Source organism: Orbilia oligospora (assembly GCF_000225545.1).
Source record: "Orbilia oligospora ATCC 24927 unplaced genomic scaffold scaffold00075, whole genome shotgun sequence".
NCBI classification, from domain to species: domain Eukaryota; kingdom Fungi; phylum Ascomycota; class Orbiliomycetes; order Orbiliales; family Orbiliaceae; genus Orbilia; species Orbilia oligospora.
In genome coordinates this window covers 255,006-276,536 of record NW_011645632.1, presented here as the reverse complement: position 1 = coordinate 276,536, position 21,531 = coordinate 255,006, and the positions used below count along the sequence as shown (strand labels likewise).

Below are 21,531 nucleotides of genomic sequence, written 5' to 3'. Positions count from 1 at the left end.
AGATGTAAATAAGCGCCAATGGGTATAAATTTTACAAATAATTGTGAGATATTTTGAGAAGAAGGGAAAACAATAGAAGAGAGATTATAGTATCCGAAAACCAGAGGGCATAGTAGAGTGAGAAGAAAGAGAGCTCGATATTCCGAAAGCTCAAGGGAAGAGAAACTGAAATCACTTTAAACAAAAGCCACTGCTACTACTACTACTTAGTTAGCTAGGCCCTCCCCCCGATGGAACAATTTGCGACGGGAGGAAATCAACAAGGTTGGCTAGGAAAAAATCAATTGGTTACATTTTGTCACGGGTAGGTAAACGGTGTGATTCACATTGATAAAACAAAATGTTTTATCTCTCTCTCTTTTTCTTAGTTCTTTTTTTTATGTTCTGTCACAGAAGGGACAGTTACAGAGATCTAAGCTGGTTTTGAACTTAATAACGGTCGGCCGAAGGGGCGATTACATACTACTATGGACAAATTCCAAGCACCTTACGGCGTAAGGGGGAAAAACGCATCCACCATGTGAGGGATCTTGAACATTTGCTATCTGAATGCATTAGCTTACTATCACTTTTTTTCCGTCTCTTCCAAAGGAAATCGGTATACTCTGACTAATGTAATGGAACTCTCCTATCAAAAAAACCATGTCGCCACCCAGAGCTCTTCCAACTGGTTTTCATGCCGGGGATCCGATTAACCGAATTCTGCTTAGAGCAGCGCATTTCAATTCCGCTCCATCGAATCCCAATTGCAGGTCGGGGGGCGGTGGTCTTCCCGTAGGAAAAACTAACGATTCCGATCGAGACTGCAGCAAATACCAGCATAACTGGGATACTGGGGTTTTAAGAGAAAGCAAGGTGCGCTGCGCTGCACTGCACAAACCCCCCGGCAGGCAGCGCGCATACATTCGGATGAGAATATCGGCAGAAAATATTTCGGCATTGGCACCGGACCTTTGCTAACCTTTTTCTGAGACCGCTAAGCTGAGCTAAGCGAAGCTCACTCTCTTTTGAGCTCGATTCTTGTGGCGTTTTTTTTTTCGGGACAAAAAGCTTTTTTTTAAAAAAGGTGATTAAAATTACAACAGTGTGATTCTGCGTTGTTGGATGTTCGTGAAGTGATAACTAACCTAGTGAACGCTTCGAGCTGCCTTGTTGGGGTTGAGATCCCGTGTGCATGTGAGGTCGAACCCGACGATGTGGGTTAACGAGGAATGTGGCCATGGCTGCGGATTTTCCGGGATAGCTTCTTTTTTTTTTTACAATTTACCGTATATGGTATCTCCTTGGGGATCGGTAGTACGAGAATGATCACAGGGTATGCATGACTAATAAGTTAGGTATTAAATGTCTAGATTGCGGTTTTTTAGACTATCTTTCTATAGTCTTTCAAAGAATAATGAAAAAAGATGAAAGTAAAATAAAGTTTAAATTGTATTAGATACATCGGGAAAGGTTTTAACAGATAAGCATTAAGAAATTGGCTAGTGGGATTAGAAAGCGTTTGAGCACGAGCACACGACTCGAAAGGAATAGGAAGTAGCGGAGACAGATATGCATGTCATCTATGCAGCGGGGCGCGGGAAGGTAACCATTTTAGCACAAAAACAGGATTTATATATCTAAGGCAGATACGAAAAAAAGGAAGGCTGTGATGTAAATCTAGCGTCAGAATTCTTTAAGACTAAACCCGAAGATATCGATGTGGTATGTCTAGTTTATATATATATGCCATTTATTTTAACCTGCAAATTGTGGAAAAGCGAGGATGTGAAAAAAAAATTAGATTAAGGAAGGTCGATAAATCCGGTTTCTGGAAACCCTGTGGCGGCTCGCTTCTGCACTACGATTGTAGATGGTGTTCCAGTACCTGTCGTCGACGTAGTGGAGGTCGTCGAGGTTGTGGAAGTAGTAGAAGTCGTAGAGGTAGTAGAAGTTGTAGACGTGGTAGTGGAAGTAGTTGAAGTAGTTGTAGATGTGGACGTCGAAGTCGTTGTCGAAATTTGGGAAGTGGTGCTAGTTGTAGTTGAAACAGAAGAAGTTGTGGATGTAGATACTGTAGTAGCCGTGGTGGTAGAAGTGCTTCCAATCGAATTCACAATCCTAGAAGTATAAAAGCTGACCACCGTACCTGCCTGCGCAGGGTCGAGATCGTACGGGTTATTCGAATTATCTGCGGCGGCGATATTGATCAACTCCGCTCCTAGGTCGAGAGAACTAATCTCGCCGACAACTTGCTTAACCTCTTCGGCAAGAACCTTCTTGTTGATGTCTGTCATATTGCGTTCAAGAGTGTCTCTCATCCGGTCGGCCACCATGTTAAGCAAGTAGCTTTCGTACACAAACTGTGCATCCGCACTCATACCAGGCCAGTTTGGATTCCCCAGTTTGACTTTTTCGTCAACCACGACAGCCAGCTGCTCAAGATCGAGAAACAATTGTCGCGTCGCTTCGAGAACGTTACCTGGAGCTGCGTTTCCGAAAGGATCGGTTCCCGCAGCTCTTTTAGTATGTCTCTTCTTCTTCTTCGTGCCCTGGTTAGGATTAAGGACAGCGGGCTGGTCAAGATTGACTTGCACAACGGTATCTTGTCCGGCGGAATTCCTAGACGGGACATTGATTGCATTCGATGCATTCTTTGCGGTAGCATTGACCCACCGTGCGAACTCCGTTTTGGCACAGTCTGGAACTCGTTCAGCCATATACTTTGCGTAGAAGTAGGACGCCAACACGATCTCAGAGACATGGCTCATGATGGTTTGTGTTTGAAAGAGGATTGTGAGTTTTTGCTCTGTGATCTCGTCGAGGCCCATCTGGTCGACTATGGCGAGGAAGCCGTTGTAGTCCTCACGTTTCTTCAGCCTTTCCGAACCTCCTCCGTCTCGCTTCCATAGTTTTTCTGGGCCGGTATTTCCCCTTTCCTTTCCCGATTCCCCCTTTCCCGCTTGCACATCCTCCTCCTCTTCAACTACTTCCTCTTCCTCCTCTTCTACCTCCAGTTCGTCTAAAGGGGAGAGATCTCTCTTCTTCTTTTTCTGGTCAACCGGGTTGCCATTTCCAATCACAAACTTCGACGCCTCTACAACGCTCTGCACTTCATTCTTGTTATCAAGAGCAGAATTAGACGCCTGTGTAAGTTTATTGACAAACTGCTGCAAAAACGGTTCTACTTGAGGCCAAGCCCAATTAGCAGCCATTTTAGCATTATCCCAACTCAACAAGTCCATAAATTGTCTCTTCTTGAGCTTGGGGGCCTCCTCTTGCTGTCCCGTGGCAGCTTGATCTTGAGGGTGTGGCTGGGTCTCGGCTTTGGTTTCAGGATCAGGTTGACTATTCTTAAGAACTCGATCTATGGCATCTCCCATCTTCTGGTTCTGTTCTTTTTTCCTCTTCTCCTCTGGTGTTTCTTTCTTCTTGTTGGTTTCTTTGCGTTTGGTATCAGGAGTGGGATCACGAGGTATGCCCTTTTCGATCGCTGGATTCGACCAGTCCGAACTTTCGAGCCAGGTGAGTAGATCCACAGATCGTGCTTCATGCGAGACTGGATTCGCCTGCACGGCCAGCCAGTGCAGGCCTATCAAGATCGTTGGGAGAGCTCTCATCTTCACCTCTCTCTATAACTTTTTATCTTGAAAAAAGAGGAGAGACTTTTGAAGGAGTTAATATGAAAACGAGAGGGAGCAAACTTGAAAAACACGTTTGGATCGACAAGCAGCAAATGCGTGAGTGTAGTGTGGTTGAGATAAAGAGGGAAGGAGATCAACCATCTCGTATCGGGTTAAGAGATCAACGGCAGGCTTTTTGCTATATATAGAGAACACATATTATGCGAACACATGGACTTTGAATGGGAAGAATGGTGTGTTCTCTCATATCTGCGTAAACGACATATGCGAAGTTTCAGTACTACTATGGTCTTAGTAAACTTGCGATAATTTGATGTTGTAGACGGTGTCGCGTGGTTCTGAAAATGACCGCGGAGAGATGCGTTATATATAGGTAGAATGGCGGATACCAACTTGCTTGACTGGCTGTTTTGTGGTGTATAAAAATCCTCATTTGTCGCTCCTCGTGTCCGAGCTTTTATCTCGCGTGTCTTCGTCTTTATAGGCATTTACACCTTTGCCCCACCGCCCTGCTTTTTTACCCCAGTTGTCAATCACCCCCCAAATGTGCACTGGGGTAAACTGGGGGGCGTGTGGTCTTAGAGGAGCTGTAGGTGTATCGTTTTCAACTGCAGGACGAGAAATATTTGTGTCACTGCCTTCGAGAATACCCCCCTCCCAACGACGCAAAGACCTTGACATCGGCGAATGAGTTACTCGCCTCGCCGAAGGAAGCTCTTTTTCAGAATATGACAGCGCGTCCCACCACTTGTCGCCACAAACCTCCCATACTCTTGAAACAGCTCTTTTGAAGCTGAACTTCTCATCTTCGCCAGTATACTTTTTTACACTCGTAAAATCAACTTTTCCTCGAAAATCGGAATCTTGGTCTGCCACTGTATATCTCTTTCGTTTCCATGTTAAAGGGTCGTTTGGATCTTCGGGAAGCTGTTCATAGAGCGATATGTTGGGTCTGAATGGCACGGTGAGGTCTTGGTGTGCTTCTGCGAAAGCCTCCGAGTGGATCGAGTCTTCTTCCTGGGAGTTCGCACTCTTTTCGGCGGCATCTGGGAAGAAGAGGTTCTCGATAGGAACTTCCGCTCGAATCAACAATTTGCAACGACACTCATAAATTGCGTCTAAAAGGGTAATGAATCTTCTTGCTTCATGTCGGTGGGATTTTGAAGTCAATACTGGGACCTGGTCGATAATTATTGTCGAAAAGTTAGATGCAATGGTGATATAGTCTGCGGGGCCAAGAAGCTGTTTCCGAACATGTCAGCGGATTCTCAAAAGTTTCTGCCAATTGCACATACCTCTACACAAAGCTCGTCGAAAGTGAAAAATGCGGCTCCATTGCGAGCCCGTTTAAGGAGGACTTCTCTTCCATAAACTACTAGACCCCTCTCTGTCCACTCCTTCTCGTCGCCGGTGGCGGCCATCTCTAACGATTCCTCCCACGCTTCTTGCATATCCCCTTCCTTCAAAAAGTAAAACTTTGGAACTTCAACTACCCTCCCTTCTTCCAACCCTATGGTGTTAGCAGGAACCTGCACAATCCTTCCTTCCCCGCTTCGCCTCCTCCAATCAATCCCGCCCTTCATATCCCAAATCTCACATCTCCTCTTCAAAACTTCTTCAAAAACCCCAAATTCTTCCTTCCTCCATTCCGCACTAACCAAAGTTTCCGGCAACCGATTTGACGTAGCGATCAAAACTCCACCCATCATAAAAAACGCATTAAGCAAACTCTTTAAGATCTTCCCGGAGGCCTTGTCCGGCATTTGGAATTCATCCAATATCAGCACCGTTGAGTTTTCCACCATCTCTTTCGCGACATGCAGAACCGAATACCCCTCTCCAACATCCCTATCATGACTAGCATAAGCATTCTTAATCCTGAAATCCTCAAGCATGCCATAAACTCCTAGCATAAACGTATCGAAATGCACTCGTCTCTTACTCTCAACTGGTAAACTCTCAGCCAGTATATCCGTCAACATGCTCTTCCCACATCCGACATTCCCACTAAGTAACAACCCCCGCGGGGAGGATATATTTAAAAGCTCCTCATCACGTGAGAAAGTGCGAATTAAAGCTTTACTCTGAGCTTGTGGTGATTGTAAAGATGTAGGAAGATACGGAGAATCCCTCCACGTCGTTCTTGGTTTTTGTAAACCCCCACCTCCAGTACCTCCACCATGTAAAGCCTTTTTACGTGCATCTTCAAGCGCACGTAGAGAGTTAGTTACCGCATCCAGACGCTTTTTAAGGTCAGTATAGCGGTCTGGTTTGTAATCGAGTAATCGCTCGTAGACACCCTGGATTACAATTGCTGCGCGGTGTTGGTTTGGATCTGCCGAGATTACGTTGGTGGCTACTAGGTTGCGGTAGATGTGGAGTGGTGAGGTTATGGTTAGTCCTAGCGTATCTTTGGGGATATGCTGGTAGGTCGGGATCGGGAAGGAAAGACGGGAGAGGTGTTTCATTGCTAAGTAGGATCCGATCAGGGGTGCCGGCTGCGGTGTAGACGGCGGTGGATGGTGGAGGGTCGGAAAGATAGGACAATATACTCGGCCATACTCGGATGTAAGACTTCAATGCATGTTTGGGTATACTATTTGGGTGGGTAATATCAGTATATCAGTATCTAGGCCACTTAGTCTCGAGTGGTTTCGGGACTATCTCGAGACTAGAAACTGAACTAGGCTCGAGACTGGACCGAGGTTAATTAATAGTGTGAGTTTAAAATGCAACACGAAAGTGCGTTGCAAAATGTCGAAAGCCAAGATTATCCACGACTTGGTTATAAAGCTTCTTTGGGAAGTTTCCCATGCGATAACATGTCGGCTCACTTAACCACTGCTAAGCTTATACCGTCGTACAACTAGGACGGGAAAAGTATGGACTTTGCCTACCAATTAGAATTGATAACAAAATGCAATCACATACATGTACTACAATAAAATATTTTTGGCTTCTAATGGTCAGTTGTGCAGAGTTACCTCCATAGATAATCCCTGTTTTATCTCGGTGGCTGGCTGCAAGGATTGGCACGTAGTCTATTCCTATTGGCCTACATTTACCTCTAGTCTCACACGGGCGTTTTGCAGACATTTCAAGATACTGGACATATCCTGCAACGGATATCTTTATGCATATGCTGAAGCAAATATGTACTTATGTATGCAAAAAAGCTCACGATCTATCAGCCCAAGCTTGGCGGAAGCCAAAAAAGCCCCAGGTTCCGCCCCGCACCGTACGGTAGGTCTTCAAATGGTTTAAATATATCCTGGCTCGCATCATTTCAGATTCTGGAGCTAGCTAACTCTCAATTTCCAAATCATCAATATTCTCACAATATTTTAAACTCATCTAATTCATAATGCTTTAATAAAAAAGAATGTCGTATTATATTATACCGATTTTGGCTCTCAGCCTTATCCACGGGGCTAGCGCGAGCGACGACAGTAGCGCTAGCGGTTGGGACGACTTCGCAAATAATTTCGCAACTGACATCGCTCCAATAGTCGTCCTATTCGGTGAACAGGTTACCAAACAATTTCTCAGCGAATCGACCAGTATCCTAGACCACATAATATTCGCCGTCGCACCATTGGGGGTTCTAACCGCTGTCGTCTCAGTCATTCGCGTGTGCGGGAGTTCGTCATTAAAGGCATTCATAGGAAGAGCACAAGAAGCTCATGGGATCTCGGAAGCAGAGTTGTGCTCTTCAACTAGCAGAAATGTATGCGAACTATGGTCTAATGGTGGCATCAGTCGGATTTTTGGCCGTCCGAAGATTTTGGAGTTTGTTTTTTCTGGTAGGGAAGATTTCTATGTTAAATTTCCCGTGAAGAAGGGACAAACCGATGAGCAGGGGAAGGAGCAAAAAAATGAGGAGACGAAGGATGAGCAGGCTATCGGTGAGATTAAGTACCCTTCGTGTGGGATTCACAAATCAAAGGCTTTTTTTTGTCCCGGTAAATTCCGTGACGACGGTGAGCCTGTGGAGCTAGCGAATTGGAAAGAGGTCGATGAACTCGCGTCGACTCAGGGATCAGACCAAGAGTCGGCCACGCCCCGATTTGCTCCTCATCCTAACTTATCATTGAACGTTGGAATAATGCCGCCGCCCCGGTGGGTCCAGTGGGCCGTTGTTGTATTTGGGGTTTTGCTTCAGTTAAGCTTCTTCGGCTACGCTACATGGGCTTCTTTCTATGCGCCGGATATATGGGAAGACGGTAAACCGCCTCAGAAATGGGCTTTTCCACTTGCGGCTATGGGAACAGGGCTTCTCGTTACCGGTATGGGATTGTGCGCGATGTTAATCGACCGTCGCACTCATGAACGAACCTTCGTGAAAATTAAGCAAGTAGGGTCAACTGAAAAGGTAGCTACATTTTCAGTCTTTCACTGTTTGAGTTACGTCATTAAATACTAGATCTTGAAACCTCCAGTAAATTGGCATGTTACAAGTTTATGGGCTAACTTTCAAACATATTTTCTGTAGGGCTCATACGAGCCGGTACCCTCCCAGGCCATAATGTTCTGGCTCCAGCCCGGCGACCAATCCATCGGCGATCAAGTTTTTAACGCTTTCGCTCATTGGGAATGCAAAGATAAATATATAACTTCCTGGCGTGCGGACAGTTCGAATCAAACAGCCTCAATCTTCACCGTTTGGACGGCAATCATATTTTCCACTTTGGGGTTTATATTACAATTCATCGGATTGAGAGGCCTTCATGGATCCGTAGCACTTTACCAGATCGCCGCAACTTTAATTATGTCAATTATTCGGGCGGCGTTGAGAAGTAAGCGGATCGACGAAGGAAAGAATAGATTAAAGGATCACAGAAGTGTAGAGGGACATGAGCTTGACTGGATTGCGCTACAAATCGATCTGGCAGCAGCGCATGAGCTGAAGAAAAATCCGCCAACAGCGCGGGACCAATATTCGACAGAGCCATCGGACACCCAAGGGAGTACTATACATACCCCCACAGAGAATGTAAGTCTAGACGAATACACCAATTCCATAGGACCGCGATGCAGATGCTCATAATAGCCAAACTCAAAATATACAGGGAAATGATAAAAATGGGTTATCATTGCAAGAGAACGGGACGGAAGCAGAAGGAATGCGAGAAAGCGATGTGGATACAACGAGAGAAGGGACCAGAAGTCCCTCATCTCGACTCAAAAGTAAGTACACGCAGAGAAATACCATGCCTTTATCTCATAAGTACTGGCTTCGGGCGGTGTGGCCACAGTATTACATAGAAACTGAACCTTTTTGAATCGCTCGCCGGCGCAACAGATATGAACCCAACTTGGTATATAGTCGACCACTTCCCAACCGGCTCACTTCCAGCTAAACCAAAAAACCTGGCATCGGACTCCCCCGAAGTCGATATTGTTGCATTATGCTCGTCAGCCTGGCGAGGTATAACCGGCTTCTCCCCAAAGTCCAGTAAAACCCCGATGAACATTCCTGCGCCCGAGCAGCAATAGAGTGGATCAAACTCCACGAGGAAGACGAAACAGACAGCCGAAGACCCAACAAAGCAGCAAGAATTTTACACTATAGGCATCGTCTAGCTCGCTTGACAGATTCTACCACGTCTGAACAGGAACGGCCGTGGGATACACAGATTCGGGCCATTTCCGGAAAACTCAAACAGGCGATCGAATCGATTGCAATGCACATATTCTCCGGTGAGATGAAGGTCTCAGATGAATGGAAAGATGTGAAAGCATTAGCATGGTCATCGCCTTGTCTAATCAATACGATGGGGGACCCAGATGCTGGTTATTTTCCAGTATATTTCCTTCTTTATCGTAAACCCGAGGACGGGCGATGGACGATTAGCAAACACCAGCTCGAAGCAGTTCTAGGATTATGGCAATGGTCCATGAAAACACTAGGTGAATCAAAGATTTTTCGAGAGGAGAGGCATAGCGGCTACGGAACCTGCCAAAAAGGATAATGTAATCTCAATTCTTCGCCTTTGGATTAGCCAAACACTCCAGATCAAAGACGATGAATATTCATACCCCTTAGATCCAACATCCGAGCTTCAACCGATCCTCTCCGTGGCCGCTTTAACTTCTCCCCGAGACGTGCATAGGGATCAAGTCATACTATCAACTCCTTCAACAGCTTCACCTCTAGAACTGATCGCGCAAGATATATTCACAATGTTCATAAACCGAGTTTCAGGCATCATAGAGCCATTAAAGAATGTCGAACCCCGCACCCGACAAGGTTTGATCAGCCTAGGCGCATCGAGGATAAGCCGTTCCTCGGGTTATCAGAGCCGAATATCGAAATTTTGGTTGAGAACTACATCGCCTCTGGCCTCGGAGTCCGTGAAGATGCACTAATAAGCATAATTCCATCCCTTCTCCACCAACGAAAATTGCCCATACCGGAAGAAGTTGGCCGACAAGTAGTCCGGACCGCGCACTCACAAAGAAGAAGCGGTGATTACCAAAAATGTGAGGATATCCTAAAAGGCTTGCTTCAACTCCAAAATCCAACCATTGAGGTACTAGCCATAAAGGGTCTCGGCGAACTTTACCGCTTCAGTATGAAATCTCAGAAGGATGAAAATCAGGAATTAGGACGCAGAGTTGGAGAAGAATTGGGAAATATAAAATGTTTATCACCTGAGTCAAAGGAAATCCAAAAGCACTACAGTGCCGTTATGCAATATCACAATGATATTCACAACTTTCCTGAAACCCCACACAACCTCAATGTCAAGGAAATCGAATCGTGGAAAAAGCTGGAGAACGATCTCCAGGCTACAGAGACAAGACCATTAGCCTTACTACTAACGACGAAGTACGACCTACAATACGCTTCTTACCAACGAATTTCGAAAGTCATAAAATGGGCCATCCAAAGAAATGCCCCAGAGTTAATCGAGGATTTGTGGACAATCACCAAACTCCAATCGGAATTTCTATGGAAGGAATATTCAGAGGATAAAAATCCGCTGTTTTGGGCAGTTGAATTTGACTGTGAGCCGGCGACGTTGCAATCAATCATGGAATGGCCTAACGCAAGAGTCGGGTCACGGACGCAGGAAGGGAGAACGGCTCTAATGGAAGCAGCGGAGAAAAGCCGCTTGATGCACGTACAGGTACTGCTCGATTTTGGGATAGATCCTAATGATCTGCAGTTCGACGGGTCCAATGCGCTTCATTTCGCAGCGGCTAAAGACAATTCTGAAATTGTCGAGCTGCTGTTGAACAAAGGTATTGATTTCAATGCTGAGAAAACTTCTCGAGCTATAGAATCCGAGGGAACCGCATTAGGTATCGCAGTATCAAAGGGCCATTTCAAAATCGTAGAACTCCTTCTAAGCCGAGATATAAATTCAAATACACGCAACAAGGCGCTTAAAACGGCAGCAGCCGCAGGTTACCACAAAATAGTTGACCTGCTCCTCAGCAAAGGCGTTTCCACAGCTGCCGTTTACAATTCCTTTAAGGAGGCAGTAAATCGAGACCATCATGAAGTAACTAGGTTACTGTTGAAGAATGGCGCTGATGTCAATAAAGGGGTTGTGCTTGCTGCGAGTCGGGGCCATAGTGACACCCTTGAACTACTATTAGACAATGGAGCAGATATTGACACCGATGGCCCCGGTACCGCACTCTTGGCAACAATTTCTGAAGGTAAGCCGGGTACAGTAGAAGTTCTACTCAAGCGTGGTGCCGATCCAAATACCCGCGGCGGGGAATACGGAAATGCAATTAACGCAGCCGCCCACTGTCTTGACTGGAATTCGAGCCTCAATATTATGAAACTGCTACTAGATTACAAGGCTAATGTTAACCCCCATAATCAGGAGTATGGCAATCCACTCTGCATCACTACAGCAAATCGCTGGGGCAAAGCACTTGAAATGGTAACTTTTCTTCTGAGTTATGGGGCCGACATTAATGCTCAAGGCGGGAAATATGGTTACGCACTTACTGCTGCTGCATATAGTGGCAACAAGGAGGTTGTGAAACTGTTCTTGACGTCTGGTGCCATTGTTAATGCCTTAGGTGGAAAACATGGTTACGCACTTATTGCTGCTGTGGACGCCTGCGGTCGCAGCCCTTGCATGGAAATCATTCAATTATTATTAGAGTCTGGTGCTGATGTTAATGCCCAAAGTGGAGAATACGGTTGTGCACTTACCCTTGCTGCATCCAAAGGCAACAAAGAAGTGGTGAAACTGTTGTTAACATCCGGTGCTGAGGTTAATGCCCAAGGCGGACACTACGGTAGCGCACTTACTGCGGCCGCCTACCGAGGCGAAAAGGAAATCATTGAGCTGCTATTAATATCTGGTGCTGAGGTTAATGCCCAAGGCGGACACTATGGTAGTGCACTTACTGCGGCCGCCTGTCAACGCGACAAGGAAATCATTGAGCTGCTATTAACATCTGGTGCTGATGTTAATTCTAGAAATAATGCTGATACTACAGGAGCATTTCATGATGCACTTAATACAGCTATATATTACAAGGCCGAAAAAGAAATTGTTGAACTGCTACTAGCATCTGGCGCCGATGTTAATGTTCAAGGTGGATATTATGGTTATGCACTTGTTGGCGCCGCAGACAAGGGCAAGGAAGATATTGTGGAGCTACTATTAGCATCTGGTGCTAACGTTGACGCTCAAAGCGAGAGGTTTGGGACCGCATTAACCGCAGCCATAACCAGGAAATATTCGGGGATAATAGAACTTCTATTAGAGCATGGTGCTGATATCGCTATCCAAGGCGGATGGTATGGAAATGCACTGAATTCTTCGTTAGAAAGAGGTGATTTTGCGATCGCACGGCGGTTCGTCGAACTTGGCGCCGATGTCAATGTCCAAGGTGGATATTATGGAAATGCGCTTAACACGGCTCTGCAGGTCTACGGGTGGAACGGCGGAAGAGAAATGGTCGAACAATTGCTAGCGCTTGGTGCTAATGTTAACGCTCAAGGGGGAAAATATGGAAACGCTCTCAACACCACATTGTATACTGGTAACATTGAAATGGCACGACGACTATTAGACCTTGGTGTTGATGTTAATGCACAAGGTGGAGTGTATGGAAATGCTCTCAACACCGCATTGTATGAACATAACATTGAAATGGCACGACTACTATTAAACCTTGGTGTTGATGTTAACGCACAAGGTGGAGAATATGGAAGTGCGCTCATCACAGCTATAATTCATTGTGGGGAGAATACAACTGAAATGGTCGAATTATTGCTAGCATCTGGTGCTCAGGTGAATGCTCAAGGTGGAGAGTATGGAAATGCGCTCAATACAGCTCTAGCCGTACACTTAAAACAGGAGAACGGGGGAAAGCTCGTAAGGCTGCTGCTGGACCATGGTGCGGACGTTCACGTCCAGGGCGGAAAATACGGCAGCGCACTCAACGCAGCAGTCGCGTATGGAAACACGGAGGCACTCCAGGTTCTACTCAAAAAGGGAGCCAAAATCGTGGCCGAGTCCTTTCCCTATGACCACGAAAAAGTCAAGGTCCATGAACGCAAGGGATACGTACACAGAAAGATCATCGAATGTCTAGGCAAAACGCCGTGCGAAAAGTGTGAAGTAGACGGCTTTGAAATCTGCGAAGCCACTCGCAAATCATGTAAGTTAAATTGGATACGCAAAGCCGGTCTCGAAGATCCGGGCCCGCCTCCACCGAGCGAATCTGCCGCAGAATCATGAATTTAGTTTTTCTTTTCTTTCTTTCTTCTATCGACTTTGTATAATCTTCATGTACTTAAGCAAGTTTTCCATATAGTAGTTTTCCATAAGTTCTATATAGTTCAATGTATCAAAGTAATTTAGGTTGTCATTGCTCGCGGAATCATTATGCATATGTCCGAGTAGTTTCTATACCTATCTTAAATAGCAGAGAGAAGGGCAATTGTAGGAACGTAAAGGCGGGTCTGGGTGATTGGATTGAGGTCGACAATAACCCCCCGGAGAAGTGATAAAAGACAAGAAAAAGTGATAGTAAAAGCAATAAGAAAAAACGAAAAACAATTCGAAAGCATCACGCATCCTATAAAGCAACAGAAAAAGCCATTCTCCTCAACTCCAGCGCCAACCCCCTCGCAATGCATATAACCAACCCGCAGACCCCATAAACCAAGTATATCATCTACATTTATAGTAATAACAAAAGGGGAAGAAAAAAAACAATATATATATCAATGAACCCCACTTCACTCCTCAGTCTCAACCCCCTCAGTAGTATCATAAACATCCTTCGCAAATTCAATAAGCAAAACCCCCGCCGGCACCAAAACAGCCACATCCTCAACTCCACCCATAGCACAAGCCTCCATATAAGTCTTCCGAGTATTAAACTCCCTATCAAGAGTCCTAATCCACGCTTTCCTATCATCACTCGCAAACTTGAGGATTTCAAGAAAACTTCCTTCGGAAAAGGCTTTGATTTGCCATTTATCCAGTTTCTTGGCTGATATTGCCGGTGACAGGTTTGGGAAGTAGAAGGCCGGAGTTTCTTGCCATGATCCGCCGAAGTATTCCGGTAATGGTGAGGAATTCGTGTCATTGCCATTATGGTAGTTGACGGTGTATTGCATCGATTGTAGGAAATAGTTGATACTGACGTTACGAAGATCCCCTTCACGGGTAGTAAGAGTAAAGTCATTCTGAAGAGTTTCCGGATCATATATTGGTGAAAGCGTAAACCTTCCGATATGGGTTTGATTCGAAACAGTAATAAAATTATATCTTTCCGTATGATTCCCACGAACAGTAGCATGATCCAAAACGTCGAATTGGATCGTAGTCGGATAATTCAAGTTCTCGCAAGTCGGCATCGGTTTCTGAGAAATCCCCTCGGGAACAACATTCTTTCGAATCGATGCCACAATAACCAACATGATAACCGGTAGCGATCCAAATATTGTTGCACGGGCGACCCATTTCTTATCACCCCTTGAAGCTGACGAGAATGATGGACCAGTATAGCTCGGACTGTGAAAGACGAGTCTACAGATGATGGCCATGTTCGTCAGGAACAGGAATACACCGGCAAATATCTCCATTCCACGGTTCAAGCTATCTCCCGACGCGAAGTATAATTTGAAACGATAGTATGGACCGTATGTATAGCAGAGGTCGGCAATGAGCCATGAGAGGTAGGTGAGATTCAAAACTATCAACGGTAGAAAACACAAAAACGGAGGACGACCTAATTCGAACTTCAATTCCGGATCCGGGTAAACCCTAGCCGTACCTTCATTTCTCGGATCATCAAAACGGTATCGACGGGTTGGTGGGAGCGATTCCAATGCCGGAAGTCGAGATTCTTCATCTCGGAATCTATAGGCATGGGTAGCTGGAAGCTGTTCCAACGGTGGAAGACGACAGAGATCCGCCTCTACACGACGACAGTGAGGACACATCGAGAGCTGCTCTTCGTGTTTGAATGCTGGGGGTTTTGGTGATGCTTTCCGGAGAGGGTCCCAGGTAGATGGGTCGTTGGAGAGTGGGATTTTTGGTGTTGCCTTCTTTTCGTCATGTATTGGAATTCTTGGTGGAGACAACGACAACGATGATATCGACGATGACGCAGATGCCGTAGGAGACGGAGGAAGAGGCGGCATATCCTCCTGTTTCTCCGGCTCCACCGTATCCATTTCCTTATACTCAGACATATTATAACTCTATACTTCAGTCGGACTCGTTACGGTGGGAAATGTAATATATATCGATATACCAGAATCGTCGATTGAGGAGTGAAGCCACTACGGCGATGACATGGAAGACGGGGATATCGATAAGTCGACCCCTCCCGCAAACGAGTCATTACTAAGTAATAGTTTATTATTCGAGCTATTATATAATGCCGGGATTTCCGGCATTCGATATTCATTTCATCTTCATGTAGAACCCCCTTGTCGTGATTTATAGCTTATTTCTGCGGGTATATCTCGCGTGTGAAAATTCCACGTGAAGAGCACATGGATTGACTTTTAGGGACTATCGGGGTATACGCTCTGCTAGGGATGTTTGTAGACGGTTCTATATCCCCGTGATATGATTTGGGAAAAGTCATCGAGGAGAATTGGAGATAAATTGTGAGGTCAGGCTTGAAGGTAGACCTAGGCATTTATAAACCGAGATATGGGCTCTCGAGACTAAATTGGGACTGTAAATGTCGGATAGTCTCGAGACCCCAGACGCCAGGGCGCTGAGACAACACATTTCAACTCAAAAATACAACAATCCTCATATCACGGGCCAGGTTCCGACCCCAACCTCTATCGGTATCGATTCGATATTTCAATGCATGAATTGAAACCGTGGAGACGAAAATGCATTCGGAAAACTCAATCGATAAGAGTACTTTCTTGCGAAAACGAAAACAATCAATGGTTAACTCGATGATTCATTCTGAAAAAACTACAGTACCTGCATAATTATAACCTCGAACCACGCACGGGCTTTCATATCAATCGAATTATGTACTCCATACCACATCACAATTGTGCAACATTGGCATTCAGCCCACGCCTCATGTATGCCTTGGGAACGCCTTAACCCTCTCCATCTCTCAATTCTTTTCCCCCTCTCACTAATTATGGCTATGGGTTCGCGAATTTCTCATGGCAGGGCTCAAGCTTTCACCCGAGAGAAAAATGGTGAGTCAAAAGTGCATAGCCCGTTTATGTTTAGAGTGTGAATCAGCTGCTTTAGGAATAGTCGACAGGGGTATGTTGACGACCACATTGGTTTGCAACACAGGTACACAGGTTACGGGGGTGGTATAAATCTGGGGTATTTTCGTCTGATTCTTTTGGATTTTAGATATTTGGATTTTAATCTTCATCGTATACGCGTAGGCACTGGTTTTATTAAAGTGCTATATTATTTTCTCACTTCTCGAATTCATTTTAATTGGTCTCATTTCTAGACTTTAATCGACTTTCACGTATATATACTTCTTCGCCATTGGCTCTTCGACAGACTATAGACTCAAGTCATACGTTTAACTGCCTAGTTACCGTTTTATTATTCAAATTTACAAAACTGCGGACCCGCGAATTATATTTTATCCTATATCAATTGAGTTTCTACAAGAAAAGAGCTTATTGATGCCTTTTTACATTTTTTCTTTTGGTAACTTATAAATCTTGTCAACCATGGCTACCGCCATATCCTCAAATTTCCGAACCGTCACCTTAAATGGGGACGAAGACGAGTCTTATAACCCCCACTCTTCAGACTATGAAGAAAACGAATACTCTTATTCTTATTCTTCAGAAGAAGACCACGGAGACAATGAATACGAAAAATCAGAATCAGAAGAAGAAGGAGGAGAAGGATCTTCATCCTCTTCCTCCTCCTCCCCTCCAAAAATCTTCACAAACGAACTTCCCCTCCCCCCCACCCCCACAGCTCTAACCTTCACCGAAGACGACTTAATCCAACTCTCCCTCCTCCGCGACGAAGAAATCGACCAAATAATCTCCTCCTCCCTCCTCCCCGAATCCCAGCGATTCGACCCATCCCTCCACGAATCCCTAACCTTCACCCACCCAGAACTAATCCTAACCTTAACAACCGGCCCCCACTACCCCGTCCTCCCTTTATCCTACACCCTCCAAAACCTCACCCTCCCCAGACTAATAATCGACAACCTCCGCGTAGAACTCCGCAAAATCATGGTTACATTCTCAGAAAACGAAAGTATAACCCGCTGGCTCACCCGCGAAGATAACGAACAAAACTACGGAATCTACGAACCAGATAACATAGCTTTATCCCTCCTCAAAACCACATCTTCCCATCTAACCTCCTACCGCAATTCCCTACAATCCCTCCCCATTTCCCCCTCAGCACCACTAAACATAACCTCACAATCCCTAAAATCCCGTTCCCAAATCCTTTCCTCAGAATCAGGCATAGACCTAACAACCTACGCCACCCCCCCAACAATCCAAGACCTCCTCGGAAAAACAATCCCCCAAATCTGCGAAACAATCCCCACAAACTACCGTATCCTCCACGTCGAAAACGTCTTAAAACCACGTCTATACTCCGACTTCCACACAATCCAATCCAACATCCGTTCCCGCCTCCTAACCCTCCCAACTTCCTCCTTAAAAAAAGTAACCCCAATATCCCACCACCACCGTTCAAAATCCTCAGGTATATTAGCAGACCGTCGCGAAAAGGAATCCTACGCAACATACCTAACAACCCCCAAAATAACCTACCACGGCACCCCTCGCTCCAACATCCCCTCAATTATAAAACACGGCTTTTTACGTCCAGGTGACATAAACCCCTCCACAAACACCCCCCTCGAAATCCGTTGCGGAAACACCTACGGTCGAGGAATCTATACCTCCCCTTCCCCTCAATTCTCACTAATGTACTCCGGCTTCGACGCAACTCCAACCCCCGCCACACAATTTAGTGGTTTAAAACTCATAGTCTGCGCAACAATAATGGGTCGTCCCGCAAAAGTCACAAGAGAAGATAACTGGCGTGAACAATCGAAACCATACCCAAACGCCGATAGTCATGTTGCAAACAATGAATACGAATATATAGTATTCCAACCCAGACAGACGATTCCGGTGTTAGTCATTCATTTGGATTGGGGAAAAGAACATTATGAGGAATTTGTGAATATTCCTACTAATCCATTAGATTGGATTTCACAGATGGCAGCGAAGAGGAAGGAAAGAAAAAATAAACAACGTTATGAGGATGATGAAGAGAATAAAACACTATTTCCGGCGGATATAGTTAGAAGGAAACAGGCGTTGATGGCTAGAGCTCTTAAGTGGTTTCCGTATGGATACGGTCCTGCGACTGGAACGAGATTTGTGGTGGAGGCTGTGGCGGAGGTTAGTGATGATGAAGAAGAGTATGGAGAGTATCAGAAGGATAAAGTCGAGGGTGTTGAGACTACAGGAAGTAATTACTTTTGGGAAATGCCTGAGGTTGATGGCGTGGATGAACGGTTTGATGAGTTTTTTGAAGAGAGGAGGGCAAAGGCGGGGGATGTTATTGAGGGGGTTAAGGAGGGGAGTGGAGCTGATGATGATGATGATTAGCCTTTTTTTTTGTTCTAAATTACTATATATACCAGGAGATTAAATGTAAGATAGATTTAATATAGATGTAATGGTAATCGACGCTATACATTATATGTAAATAAATACAACAGTAGTAGTAGATATCAGGTTACTTGTGGATGTGTATAGACATATATATACTCCGAATATCATATCCCCTCCTTCTCGTCTCCATCAAACCCATCTCTCCTCTTAAACCAAAACAAAAAAAAAGCAGGTTATGATAATGTCTCTCTCACTTTCATCATCACTCGTCACAAAAAAAGGATATATATACCCTGCAAAGAAACAAAAAACCAATAATGCAGTTTTTGGGAGGAGGAAATCGTGGAGAATATGCAATGCGTCTGAAAGGACCGTTATGAGGAAGAGGAGAATCAAGGAAGAGAAGAAGGAGGGGTAAAAAAGAAAGGGAATAAGTAGTAAAGAGTCATCAACAGTAAAGAAAGAGAAAAAAAGAACTCCATATAATTTTTCCCAATGCAATGTGGTTGGTTAGTAGTATCCTCTTCCAAGAAGAGTGGGGAGGGGGTCAAAGGAATGAATGGAAAAAAAGGCTAAACTCCTCAGAGACTTATTCGGTCTCTTTTTTTCGATCCCTTCAAACAAAATATGCAGACGAATCAAAGCAAAGGACAATTAAAAATCGATAAGCATCAAATATTAATATATGAAAAAAGGAGATCGAATCCCACCCGATGCAGAACATGCAAACCCAACAAGACAAAAAAAGGCACAACTTGACATTCCCACTTGACGGAATGGCTCATGTAACCATATAATAAACCATATAACCCGTCATAGATAGTACTGTCAAAGTCGCAAATGCCGCTCCAGCCTTCTGTCCCGCCGTTGGCTCCGATAGATCCACAATAGCGTTTAACTGTGGATTATCACCTCCACCACCGGCAGATGGATCACCAGTACTGTTACCGCCAACGACTTCAGTAAAGGGTGCCGGCATACCCTCAATCAGAAGACTCTGCGTAACTTCCATAACCGCCATCTGTTCTCCAACACCGTAGTTACCATCCCAAGCACCCCAGTCCCCTTTGTACCACTTCAGACCACACGTGACGCCGTCGCTACCACCGACACAAGTCTTCATCGCGGCAACGGCTGAGGTACGGAGTTTGGGCATGATGATTTCGGCGGTGTATGGGGCCATTTGGGTGGTTACTGCTAGCCAGCGGGAGAAGTATGCTTTGAATGACTTTTGATCGGTGTTGCAGCCGCGGGGGTAGGGTTCGCAAATGGCTTCGTACATGATGTCGGTTTGTTGAGGGTGGAAGAAGACGCCGGCCATCCAGAGGATGCCGTCGAGGCGCTTTTTCCATGTAACTTGCTCGGCGCCAGTGGTCTGAGAAATCAGTTAGCCTAGAGAATCTCAAGAAGGGGGGGGGGGGGGGAGTTAGGAGTGAGGTAACATACAATATTGTACATAAATGCCGAGCCGGCGAGGTACAGGCCGGCGTTGTACGACCACTGGTTGTGGTTAATTTTGCAGTTCGATCGGATATCCAAACCGTCGTAGAATCGGTAATCGTCGGTAATCAAGCCAGATTCAACACTCCAGTCCCAAATTTTGTTGGCCCAGTCGGTATACGTTTGGTTGCCGGTGTACCGTGCCAAACGGGTGGCAAGCTGGAAGAGACAACCGTTCGAGACGGTATTCTTATAATCATAGCCATTATTCCATGTGAAAATCTGCCATCTGAGACCACCGCCGCAATGTTCGTTATCCCATCTTGTCGTTTGTAGGTTGAAAACCGTTTGGGTGACGGCGAGCCATTGCGGCTGACCTGCCGGAGGGTTGGGGAAGCCACGCTCGGCGGCCATCATCGTCGCGATAGCCCAAAATGCTTGGTCATCGTTACCCTGCTCACAGTTAGCCAAGATCCGACAGAGCGAATAATGTGTAATAGTACCTCTGTTGTTGTCTGATTCTTCGGCATCACCATACCGTCTGCTCCAATTTGGTGCAGCATACCCTGCATGACAATGTCATTCCATGTATCATTCCCCGTATACCACCAGTGATCGATTAATCCTCCAAACATAGCGCCCACTTCCCACCAGTAGTACGGCGGAGGTAGAATACCGGGTGTGTTTCCGGGCAAATGACCGGCGTAGTAGTGCATCATGCCGTCGGCAGCCAGCACGGCGCCCTGTTTCATCGATTCTGTTCGCAATTAAACAAAATATTTAGCATTTAAATCTTTTTTACGCATTTCCAAGTTCGAATAGAGGGGAGGAATTTACCTCTATCATTGACGTCGAGGTCGAATGCACTCGACCGAACGGCGCAGGCGGCCGTGTAAGCCGCAGCCAATTTGAACCACCGCATGTTGTCGGAACCAACAGTGGGAGTAGATAACTACCCGCACACGACCAACCAACCGGAAAAACCCTTGTTGTACGGAATAAAACAACTACTATATATATACTAGTCGAATGGAAAGTTTGGATATTATAGAAATTACAATTCGGAAGCCGTCATTCGGAGGAGTGATAGTGGTGGCAGTATTGAAATAGGAGTAAAGTCGTGAAAGAAGTCGAAAGGATCTATGCTGTTGAATTGGCAACAGCTGGCGGACGGTAGCGAAAAAAAATATGCACGGAAATGGAAATTGTTCCCTTTTGTTTTTCTCGAACTTCCGTTTAACTGTTTGCGAAGGGGGTTTTTTTTTTCCCAAGTTCGAAGGATAGGTACCCGAATTAAGAATTTATTCGAAAGAGGCAGCCGACCTTCCAAGGAGGAAAAAAATAAAAAATAATAAACTC

The 21,531-nt window shown here is 45.3% G+C and overlaps 6 protein-coding genes across 6 annotated transcripts; 2 read left to right on the top strand and 4 right to left on the bottom strand.

Moving 5' to 3' along the window:
• Positions 1–1,784: 1,784 nt before the first annotated feature.
• Positions 1,785–3,599, bottom strand: AOL_s00075g72 (uncharacterized protein; the record flags this gene model as incomplete). Its single annotated transcript, XM_011122383.1, has 1 exon — positions 1,785–3,599. One exon carries the CDS (start codon positions 3,597–3,599, stop codon positions 1,785–1,787), a length of 1,815 nt encoding a protein of 604 aa, XP_011120685.1.
• Positions 3,600–4,052: 453 nt separating this feature from the next.
• Positions 4,053–6,091, bottom strand: AOL_s00075g71 (uncharacterized protein; the record flags this gene model as incomplete). The annotated part of the gene is made up of 2 exons (XM_011122382.1): positions 4,053–4,865; positions 4,919–6,091. The coding sequence occupies 2 exons, from the start codon at positions 6,089–6,091 to the stop codon at positions 4,053–4,055; spliced, it is 1,986 nt and encodes a 661-aa protein (XP_011120684.1).
• A 914-nt stretch (positions 6,092–7,005) lies between these two features.
• On the top strand, positions 7,006–13,345 carry AOL_s00075g70 (uncharacterized protein; the record flags this gene model as incomplete). Its single annotated transcript, XM_011122381.1, has 7 exons — positions 7,006–7,995; positions 8,116–8,616; positions 8,693–8,810; positions 8,950–9,051; positions 9,120–9,427; positions 9,534–9,808; positions 9,889–13,345. The coding sequence occupies 7 exons, from the start codon at positions 7,006–7,008 to the stop codon at positions 13,343–13,345; spliced, it is 5,751 nt and encodes a 1,916-aa protein (XP_011120683.1).
• A 503-nt stretch (positions 13,346–13,848) lies between these two features.
• On the bottom strand, positions 13,849–15,312 carry AOL_s00075g69 (uncharacterized protein; the record flags this gene model as incomplete). The annotated part of the gene is made up of 1 exon (XM_011122380.1): positions 13,849–15,312. One exon carries the CDS (start codon positions 15,310–15,312, stop codon positions 13,849–13,851), a length of 1,464 nt encoding a protein of 487 aa, XP_011120682.1.
• A 1,488-nt stretch (positions 15,313–16,800) lies between these two features.
• AOL_s00075g68 (uncharacterized protein) lies at positions 16,801–18,726 on the top strand (the record flags this gene model as incomplete). The annotated part of the gene is made up of 1 exon (XM_011122379.1): positions 16,801–18,726. The coding sequence occupies one exon, from the start codon at positions 16,801–16,803 to the stop codon at positions 18,724–18,726; it is 1,926 nt and encodes a 641-aa protein (XP_011120681.1).
• A 787-nt stretch (positions 18,727–19,513) lies between these two features.
• Positions 19,514–21,094, bottom strand: AOL_s00075g67 (uncharacterized protein; the record flags this gene model as incomplete). Its single annotated transcript, XM_011122378.1, has 4 exons — positions 19,514–20,107; positions 20,179–20,625; positions 20,676–20,929; positions 21,010–21,094. The coding sequence occupies 4 exons, from the start codon at positions 21,092–21,094 to the stop codon at positions 19,514–19,516; spliced, it is 1,380 nt and encodes a 459-aa protein (XP_011120680.1).
• Between the last annotated feature and the right edge of the window lie 437 nt (positions 21,095–21,531).